Source organism: Brassica napus, chromosome C2 (genome assembly GCF_020379485.1).
Source record: "Brassica napus cultivar Da-Ae chromosome C2, Da-Ae, whole genome shotgun sequence".
NCBI classification, from domain to species: domain Eukaryota; kingdom Viridiplantae; phylum Streptophyta; class Magnoliopsida; order Brassicales; family Brassicaceae; genus Brassica; species Brassica napus.
In genome coordinates this window covers 42,631,952-42,642,835 of record NC_063445.1, presented here as the reverse complement: position 1 = coordinate 42,642,835, position 10,884 = coordinate 42,631,952, and the positions used below count along the sequence as shown (strand labels likewise).

Genomic DNA, 10,884 nt, shown 5'->3' with positions numbered 1-10,884 from the left:
ACAGAATTGACTTACATACATACAACTGAAATACAATCGTTGAAGAGTACTGAAGTTATTTTAGACCTTATTAATTTAAGTTATATCCATATACTGTTTAAGCAAAAATAAGAATCAATATGTAACTGTCCGTATGAACACCGTGTGATTCAAGAGTTATTTTCGTTCTAAGCCAGTTTTAAGTTTTTTATTACACTCTAGAACAGTTATTGCTCATAAAGTAGTTTATAGTGGTTGATTATGTTTTTACCCTCAACTAGTAATCGTTACTTTTCTGCTGTCACTTTCCCTTTTTCATTTTGCATTTTTAAAATATCTTAAAATGAAAAGAACAAGTTTTAATCTCAGCCATTCGTTCTTTTACGTTTTTCAATAATCACAAAATCAATATTCTTGATCTTCTTCCTCAAATATTCGATAACTACAGTCTGAATAAGAGTTGTAAAAGCTATTGAAGTTGTGAGACTACTGGACATAAATTGATAACTCTAGCTTTCTGCGCACCATTAGCATATGATGCCCAGAACAAGTGCGACGAGATCTCCGATGGAACCACACATCTCTGAAGCCAGACGAGATCTTCGACAAACCATCACATATCTGCAGCAAAGCCTCGTTTCAAAGCTCTACACGGCGTAATCCTCCGTTTCATCCTTGCTGCTGCCACCGTTCCGTTTCATCTTTGTTGCTGCCACCGTTCCGTTGCATCCACACCTCTGAAGCCGACGAGTTTTGTCCAACTTTCTTTGCTTGCAACTTAGGTCCTTGTACTTTTGTATTCTTCTCAATTTCAGCCCAAACTTTTAGATTGTGCAGTCCAGCCGAAATTATCTATGAAAATGCAGTAAAAACACTTAAATACACACAAAATTGAGTTAAATGAACTATAAAGTTATTAGGAATCAATAAAATATCAACATGTTCCTAAATAATATGACATGATTTTAATTTTTTTTTGCAAAATATTTGTAGTTATAAACACTAAATTTGTATTAGTAAATAATATGACACATTTTTTATTTTTTTTTCAAAATTATGAAATGTTTGTCATGATAATCAAAATTTATTATTACTCATGTATGTTAACATGTGTGCATATATAAAAGTATGCATGTGTACAAAGATTATATGTGTACAGGTTTACTTACGTACATGTTTACTTGTGTACATGTGTACATATTTACTTGTGTACATATGTATATTATTGAAGTGATTTCCAAGTAGAATACGAATTAAGATATAATTTTGTTGGATAGCGTTAAGATATAATATATGTGCACATTGTATATTACTAAGCAACCACTAATCCACCTATATGTGTACACCCTCTTCACATATATTGGTTCATTTTCGATGTACACGTGTACTCGTTAAAAAGTGTACATAGTCATATATTGGTTCATTTTCGATGTACTCGTGTACTCGTCTGTTGAAGGTCATTGGGTCCGAGTTATTTCCGCCACCGCAACTCTTCCTTCTCTGTCGCATCTCTTCCTTTTGCCACAACTCTTTCTTCTCCGCCGCAATTCTTCTTTCTGGTCTTCGGTATGTGTGTTGCAAATCGTCTTTGTCGTCGCCGTGACCTAAGCTCTCACTGCCGTCGAAACGTCCCCTCTTCTCATTCACCGTAAAGTGAAACAGTGGTGGTTCAATCTCGGGATCACATTCGACTTCGTCTATGCCACAGCTCATCCGCGTCTCATGATATATCACATGTTGTACACATGTACACCACAATTTTAATGTACATTAACGAATGTACATAACTTTACAACATATTGGACATCGAACATGTATTTCACATATAAATATCTGATAAAATATAATATTATATCATACACGTTAGCCCTTTTCAATAGTCAAAAACATGTGTACATGTAAATTTCTTTTGAAAGTATATATATCAAACACGCAAATACCTTCTTATGTGTTTAAAAAATACTAATATATGTACACGAGTTAAGTAATATGTAAAAAAAAATTTATGTACATAGTTTATTGTTGTACAATTCGGTGTACGTATTTTTTTGATATTCATATTTGTTTTTGTTCATCTAAGTCATTTAGGTATGTCTTTAGTTATTTTTTATTGTATCAATTTAATTCAGTGTACATGTATTCCTACTACAAGGGGTTTAAATATAATTTCTGAAGTTTTGGACAAAATTAAAGATCAATTTTCACTTTTAAAAAGTATTGGGGTTCCAAAATAAATAACAAATAAGTTTAGGGACCAAATATGCAAAAATGTCCAAATTAACTATTTTGGATCTAACTCGTTCCGACTGAGTCACCACCGAATTGCTCCAATAAAACTTGGATCTAACTCATTACGCCATGTTCGTTGACTGTTACTACGGTGAAAACAGATGATTAGTTAGCAATTACAGCTGATGAAGAAGATACAACAGTGGCAATGGAGGAAGGGTTACTGATTGATAGTGCTGGGTTCGCGGGTCAACCCGCCCCGACCCGCTCCGCCCCGCCGCGGATCGAATCATTTTTTCGATTCAAAAACTCGATCCGCGTAACCCGCAAACAAAAACTTTTATATCCGCACCCGCCCCGCCAAAATCCGCGGGTAACCCGCCAACCCCGCGGGTAATATTAATTATATTAAAAATAGTTATTTTAATTAAAAATGATTATTTTCTAATTATATAATAATTATTTTAATTAAAAATAATTATTTTTTATTTATATAATAGTTATTTTTTAAAAATACTATTAAAAAAATATATTTATAATTAAAATTATACAAATATTTATTGTTTTTTATATATTTTACGAAAAATGTTTTTTTTCAAAATTTTTTTTTTTTTAATTTGCGGGTTGGCGGGTACCCGCGATTCAAATTCGGCTGACCCGCACCCGCCCCGCTCAAAATAATCTCGACCCGCATCCGTACCCGCGATTTAAAAATTTCAAAAGGTTCGACCCGCACCCGCCCCGGGTCAAACGGGGCGGGGCCCGCGGGCAATGATTAAAATTTCCAGCTCTACTGATTGAGACTGGAACTCACCGCAACCATCGTCGCTGAGAACAGCTCCCGTGCTCGTGAGTGCTATGGCGTAAGATGAGTGTGTGGGGAGAAAGTGGTGGGAGGAGCTCACTGTGGTAACTTGACAAATGCGGATCGTGGAGGAGAAAAGTCGGTGGCGAGAAGCAGGTCACGGCGGGGATGATGATTGGAGCTCGCCGTGGTTGTCGTTTAAGGTTATACAAAGAGGAAGACATAGCAGCTTGAGGAAGAGGATCGGGAGATGATGTTACCGAGCATTTTGTTTGTGTTGAATCTTGAACATTAAAATAATATATAAATGAAAGGCTGTGGTTAAATCCCAGCAAAATATATATATATATTAAATTTAGTTAGCTTGGATCATTTAGTTACAAGGTTATTTAGTTAGATTTTAGCTAGAAAATGAATTTGGTTAGAAAAAATTACCTTGGTAGTAGAAACTGTCTTATTGTGTAAAATAAACTCATAAATTGCCTCTGAGTGTAATTCTTTCGTGATTCAATTCAGCAGTAGATACATCTGCATTTATGTCAAAGATGACATCTGCAAAATCTTTTATTTAATCGGGAAAATATCAAAGAGAATCATGTTAGATCAAACCAATATGTTGCCGAGTGTGGTCGTGATGACAAAAGTGGATGGAATCATGAGAAAACCCCTTTGACCTAGCAATTGATTATGTAGATAATTGAGTTTAGATTTTACGGTCAAACATACAGTTTTAAAGACTCTTGGTTTAAATTATAGAGTAAAAATGTGTACCATATATTATATGGTTCTAATTTTCTATAAAATTAGTTATTTTCACAACCTCCTCCAACGCTCAAGATAAAGAAAATATTTATCACATAAATAAAATAAATATTTAAATTAATATAAATATTTAAATTAATACAATAATATTTTTAAAATGATGTATATGCCGACACTATATAAGAATCTATACATAGAAATACAACTGCTCTCTTTTTCATGCAAGGGCTTGAGTAAATGAGAAGCCAACACACTTCAAAACAAAAACAGAAATCGAAGAAGTACCCTTCAACCATGTCAGCGTTCTCTGATCTCAACTACTCTCATTCGGTGGCCATGGTCAACGCCATATCAATCCTTTTATACTATTTCATGATCATTAAACTCATTCAACTTATTTACCTCATTGTCACTAATCTCATTCCAAACCGTCATTCGTTACTTGCACAACTAAAACTCTCGTCAAATTGAATAATGTGGATCAATTACGGTTAGAGCATCTTCGAAAGGACTCTTTATTTTATACTCCGTTTGCAAAACTCTATATTTGAAGTTTCATGGTGTTTTTCTCCAAAAATAAAACTTTAAATTTAACTTCAAAATTATTTGTAATTTATAATATGGTTCTTATATTTGTCATAATTAATATAAATCAATAAAAGTTTTATAAATAACTAGCACATATATAAAAATATTACATCAATATTAATTAATAAAATATTATACTAAAATATAAATTAATAAATAAAAATGCATAATTAAATATTAAACCACAAGGAAAATAACCCATTATTCCATAAAATTATTTTTGTAATGCTCCATATTCGGTTACATAAAATTTGTTTGGACAATATTTTAGAGGCTCAGAAGAAATTTTACTAGACTATTAGTGTTGTTGTAATATTTAAATTTGTGTAATAATTATGCCTTCATGTTTCTTTTTAAAAAGTTTTTTTATTAAGTTTCTTTTGTAATATTCTTGTTGTCTAATTCTAGTTTTAAATATTATAAATCTTATTTAAAATTTTTTTATTTAATTTTATGTGTCAAATTTGAATTTATTAAAATAAATTTGAATATTGTGATATACAAAAGTTTTACAGAATAAAACGATAAATGTGAAAACACTTGAAAATCATAAATGTGATGTGTAGTTAATTATAACGACCAAAATGCAAATAAAAAGATGAAACTTCAAATTTGAAGTTTTGAGTAGCGAAACCCCAAATATGAAGTTTTACTCTTTAAAACTCTAAATTTAAAGTTTAGTAGTATATATTTGAAGTTATAGAGTTTCTTCCGGAAATGTTCGTAAGATGAATAAATCTAAACACAAATAGCATTTACTCCCTCTGTTCCTCAATATAAGTTTTTTTTAGGTAAAATACACTTATTAAGAAAATTATTCTGCTAATTACAAAATAGAACTATTAAATTTGATTGGTTACACAGTTTTTGATAAACTTAAAGTTATCTATAAATAAGAGAACATCTTATATGTTGGAACAAAAAAATTCTTCAAAAATCTTATATTTAGGAAGAGAGAGAGAGTATATAGCGAGACATTGACACAGCCGCAACATAAATGTAAGACACTTGCAATTGCATATTCCAATGTCTCTCCTCTGACCATCTTTGACCTTCGTCTTCTCTTTCCCATTGCCTCATTCAGCTTCCTTTACACAAACTCTCTCTCTCTCTCAATAATCAAGTGAAATAACAGAAGATAGAAAGAAAGATTCGCGTGTTGTCATTTAAAAGGAAATATATCTATATAGATTTAAACTTATACCCCCATCCCTAGCTTTATCTGCATTAACTTCTCCTCTAACTCACCACATTAAACATATATATACACAAACATATTCTCAGATTATATGTCATATAGATGGATAGATAGAGAGAGAGAGTCCCCATGCACCGTTCTTACGACCAATCATTTGTCTTCAACCAAAGGGACCAACAATTGTCTTAAATTCTCTATGTTTCCAACACTAGTCTCACACTAATCACCACAAGAAACTCAAGATACTTCATTCACTTTCATACGTCTCTTGTTTCTGAAGAAGAAGAAGAAAAACGAAGGGAAAAAAATGCAGCAAAGTTCTCTTCTTATTGTGTTGCTCGTCCTCTGGTTTTCAATCGGGCCGGGTTTGGGTCAACCGGTTCAAAGTGACGATCTTCAAACTCTTCTCGAAGTGAAGAAGTCTATTGTGATAAACCCAGAAGACGAAAAGGTTCTCCAAAACTGGAATTCAGATGATCTCAATTACTGCAACTGGACCGGTGTCACGTGCGGTGGTCGTGTCGTCATCGGTTTAAATCTCTCTGATTTTGACTTAACCGGTTCAATTTCTCCTTCGATTGGCCGGTTTAGTAACCTAATCCACCTCGATCTATCTTCCAACAGTCTCGTGGGTCCCATCCCAACTGCTCTCTCCAACCTCTCCGCCTCCTTGGAAACTTTGCATCTCTTCTCTAACCAACTCACCGGCGAGCTACCGAGTCAACTCGGCTCACTCGTGAACCTCAGGTCGTTAAAACTCGGAGACAACGACCTAATCGGATCAATTCCGGACACGTTCCGTAACCTCGTCAATCTCCAGACGCTCGCATTGGCCAAGTGTAGACTCACCGGTTCAATACCGAGTCAACTCGGTCGACTTGTTAACCTCCAAGCTTTAATTCTACAACAAAACTTCCTCCAAGGACCGATCCCGCCGGAGTTGGGAAACTGCACCAGCCTCGTTTTGTTCACCGCTGCGTTGAATAGCCTCAACGGGTCGTTACTGACGGAGCTGAGTCAACTCCGAAACCTCCAGATACTCAATTTGGGAAACAACAGCTTCTCCGGTGGGATACCGAGCCAACTCGGTGATTTGCGCAATCTACAATACCTTAACCTGGTCGGTAACAGACTTCAAGGTCCGATTCCAAAGAAAATAACCGGTTTGGAGAATCTTCAAACCCTTGACTTGTCCAACAACAATCTCACCGGAGAGATACACGAAGAGTTCTGGAACATGAACCAGCTTGAAGATTTGGTTCTAGCCAATAACCGTCTCTCTGGTTCTTTACCAAAGAGCTTGTGCTCTAACAACACAAGCTTGAACCAACTGGTTTTGTCTGGAACTCAACTCTCCGGCGAAATCCCGGCGGAAGTTAGCAAATGTCAGTCATTACAAGCGCTTGATCTGTCGAACAACACGCTCTCCGGACGAATCCCAGATTCATTGTTCAAGCTCGCTGAACTCACGGTTTTATATCTTAACAACAATACCTTGAAGGGTACGTTATCTCACTCAATATCTAGCCTAAGGAATCTACAAGAGCTTGCTCTGTATCACAATGACTTGGAGGGGAAGTTACCTAACGAAATCGGTTTCCTCAGCAAATTAGAAGTTCTGTATCTATACGAGAACCGGTTTTCCGGTGAAATCCCGACCGAGATTGGGAACTGCACGAGTCTGAAGTCGGTTGATATGTTTGGGAATCATTTCAGTGGAGAGATTCCTTCCTCTATTGGGAGATTAGATGACCTTACTCTGCTTCACTTGAGAGAGAACGAGTTCGTTGGTAACATTCCCGCCACTTTAGGTAACTGTCACAAGCTGACGATTCTTGATTTAGCTGATAACCAGCTCTCGGGTACGATTCCTTCCTCGTTCGAGTTCTTGAAGTCGTTAGAACAGTTGCACCTTTACAACAATTCTCTCCAGGGGAGTCTTCCTAGTTCGCTCATCAACCTGAAAAATCTCACAAGGATCAACTTCTCAAGCAATAAGCTCAATGGTTCGATCAGTCCGTTGTGCGGTTCAAGCTCTTATCTCTCTTTTGATGTCACGGATAACGAATTCGAGGGAGATGTACCTCTTCAGCTAGGGAAGTCTCGGAGTCTCGACCGGTTAAGGTTAGGGAAGAATCAGTTCACAGGAAGAATCCCTTGGACGTTTGGGAAGATTCATGAGTTATCTTTGTTGGATATCTCAAGCAACTCTCTTACAGGAAACATACCGTTAGAGCTAGGTTTGTGCAAGAAGCTGACACACATTGATATCAACGATAACTTTCTTTCAGGGGTTATACCTCCATGGCTTGGGAAGCTTCCACTCTTGGGTGAGCTCAAGCTTTCTTCCAATCAGTTTACCGGTTCACTCCCTAAGGAGATTTTCAACTTAACAAAGCTTCTTGTGCTATCTCTTGATGGAAACTCACTCAACGGTTCGATCCCACAAGAGATTGGAAACTTGGAATCTCTCAATGTACTTAACCTCGGAAAGAATCAGATGTCAGGTCAGCTTCCTTCAGGAATAGGCAAGCTGAGCAAGCTTTACGAGCTCCGGTTATCGAGAAACATCTTAACCGGAGAAATTCCTGTTGAGATTGGACAGCTACAGGATCTTCAAAGTGCTTTAGATCTCAGCTACAACAACTTCACCGGAGACATTCCATCTACGATCTCGACGTTACATAAGCTTGAGTCACTTGATCTGTCTCACAATCACCTTGTCGGAGTTGTTCCTGGACAGATCGGGGACATGAAGAGCTTAGTGTATCTCAACCTCTCTTACAACAACCTCGAGGGGAAGTTGAAGAAGCAGTTCTCTAAATGGCAAGCTGATGCTTTTGTAGGCAATGCAGGTCTTTGTGGAAGCCCTCTTGGTCATTGTGCTGGTCTGAACAAGAAGCAGCAAGGTCTTAGCGCGAAAACCGTGATTATCATCTCTGCGATTTCATCATTAGCAGCGATTGCTGTGATGGTACTTGTGATCGTCGTCTTCTTCAAGCAAAATCTAGCTCTTTTCAAGAAAGGGAGAGGCGGAAGCAACGCGTTCTCATCAAACTCTTCTTCTTCAGAAGCTCCTCTGTTTAGCCATGGAGGTGCAAAGTCGGATATTAAGTGGGAAGACATCATGGAAGCTACGCATTACCTTGACGACGAGTTCATGATTGGATCAGGAGGGTCAGGAAAAGTTTACAAAGCGGATTTGGTGAACGGAGAGACGATTGCTGTGAAGAAAATCCTCTGGAAAGATGATTTGATGTCAAACAAGAGCTTTAACAGAGAAGTGAAGACACTTGGAACCATCAGGCATAGACATTTGGTTAAGCTAATGGGTTACTGCAGCAGCAAAGCACAAGGTTTGAATATGTTGATTTACGAGTACATGGAGAATGGAAGTGTATGGGACGGGCTTCACGCTAAGAAGAAAGAGGTTCTTGGTTGGGAAACAAGATTGAAAATAGCAGTTGGGTTGGCTCAAGGAGTAGAGTATCTTCATTTTGATTGTGTTCCTCCCATTGTTCACCGCGATATCAAATCCAGCAACGTGCTTCTTGATTCCAACATGGAAGCACATTTGGGAGATTTCGGACTCGCCAAGATCCTAACTGAGAATTGTGACACCAACACAGAATCAAATTCTTTGTTTGCAGGCTCTTATGGCTACATCGCACCAGGTACACATCTTTCTTGCGTTTCTTGATTTGGTTTTTCTTCTGTTATAGCTAATGTTTTTTATTTTATTTCATAGAGTATGCTTACTCGTTGAAGGCGACTGAGAAGAGCGATGTGTACAGTATGGGGATAGTGTTGATGGAGATTGTGACTGGTAAAAAGCCAACAGAGGGAGTGTTTGGTGAAGAGACGGATATGGTTAGATGGGTAGATACAGTTCTTGGTTCTGCAGCAAGAGAGAAGCTGATTGATTCAGAGCTTAAACCGCTTTTGCCTTGTGAAGAAGAAGCAGCTTATCAGGTTCTTGAAATAGCTATTCAGTGCACAAAAACGTATCCTCAGGAGAGACCATCTTCAAGACAAGCTTGTGACTGTCTTCTCAGGGTCTTCAACAGTAGAGGTGCTAGTTATAGGGAGATGCAAACTGATTCCCAGAAATGATTTGCGTAGACATATTGGTTTTGGGTTAATAATGAAATTGATCATGTACTAAGTAATCGTTAAAAAACGTATGAAATAAATGGCTTCATCTAGAAAAGTCATGTGATTGAGGTTTTGGTTTAGTGATTAGGGTTTGTGCTACTTCGGTTAAGCTTCTTCGATTTATAATGGTTCTTACAATGCTTCCCAACCACCAAAATTGATAGTACAAATAAAGAAACTGTAAGTAGTAGTCCAAAAACAAAAATTAGAAAAGTTGTTTCTAATATTTTGAAACTTTGTGTTAAGACAACTTTGTTATTGTAGAAGAGTTAGGATATATACTCCCTCCAATCCATTTAATTAGATGTTTTAGAAAAAAATTGTTTTACAAAGATATATTTTTTATGTTTTCTATAAAGAAGTTGTACATTTCAAAAAAAAAAAATTTGATTTTATTCAATTAATATTGGTTAAAAATTATTGAAAATATATAATTACAGAAATGATACATTTATTATATTAATATAATGTTTTTAATATGTGTAAAAACACTGACAAAATCTATCTTTGAGGAATGGAGGAATGGAGGAATGGAGGTAGTATAATTTTATCTTATTGATTTTTTTTTCTGGCAACAATTTTATCTTACTGGCTAATGTGTTTCTAAGTTATGCTTTTTTTTTGGTAAAAATCTTAAGCTTTAGTACCAAGTTTCAGTTGTGAAGGAAATTACATAAAAAACTAGTAGTAGAGCACATAAATAAAATCTACTAAAACTTAAAGAAGAAATTTGTATTGATAAAACGTAACAAGATATGTTAGTTATCATCTCCCTATTAGATGTGCTCCTAAGACCTGTTATTGACAAAACTTAACAAGAAATGTATTTTCTTAGCTCTTATTTAGTGTAATTCTAGCTTATGTTGACTTTCAAAAAATCATTTATTAAATATTTTTTTTTTTCATTTCTTTCTTTTAAATCCATGATTCACTAATTCTCCCTTCTATCAAGTTCTCAATCATAAAAAAAAAAAACAAAGATATAGCAAACTATCTGTTCCAATTTACAATAATCCATTGATCCTTAAGCTACACGCATTGGATATGAATTCCATCAATTGAATTGAATCTGTCGTATAAACTTGCATACACATAATTAGTCACGTATAGAAATGAATCTTGGCTGGCTCATTTGTTCGAGGCAACCCATTAGCAAATTTTTGCAAGA

General features: G+C 36.0%; 1 protein-coding gene and 1 long non-coding RNA gene across 3 annotated transcripts; one reads left to right on the top strand and one right to left on the bottom strand.

The window, feature by feature from the left end:
• Positions 1 to 336: 336 nt before the first annotated feature.
• On the bottom strand, positions 337 to 4,263 carry LOC125582380. 2 transcript variants are annotated; one of them, XR_007319986.1, is made up of 2 exons: positions 3,023 to 4,263; positions 337 to 2,348 (listed from the first exon to the last, which is right to left on the bottom strand). It is a non-coding gene; the product is annotated as an uncharacterized LOC125582380 (long non-coding RNA). The 2 variants fall into 2 exon arrangements; XR_007319985.1 differs by having other exon boundaries at positions 337 to 831.
• Positions 4,264 to 5,550: 1,287 nt separating this feature from the next.
• LOC106439594 (LRR receptor-like serine/threonine-protein kinase GSO2) lies at positions 5,551 to 9,771 on the top strand. The gene is made up of 2 exons (XM_013881075.3): positions 5,551 to 9,235; positions 9,310 to 9,771. Exons 1-2 carry the CDS (start codon positions 5,869 to 5,871, stop codon positions 9,672 to 9,674), a joined length of 3,732 nt encoding a protein of 1,243 aa, XP_013736529.2. The 5' UTR covers positions 5,551 to 5,868; the 3' UTR covers positions 9,675 to 9,771.
• Positions 9,772 to 10,884: the final 1,113 nt, after the last annotated feature.

Coding starts and splice junctions, on each gene's coding strand:
- LOC106439594 (XM_013881075.3), top strand. CDS start 5,869: ATGCAGCAAAGTTCTCTTCTTATTGTGTTGCTCGTCCTCTGGTTTTCA. Junction 9,236..9,309: donor TTATGGCTACATCGCACCAG/GTACACATCTTT, acceptor TTTATTTCATAG/AGTATGCTTACTCGTTGAAG.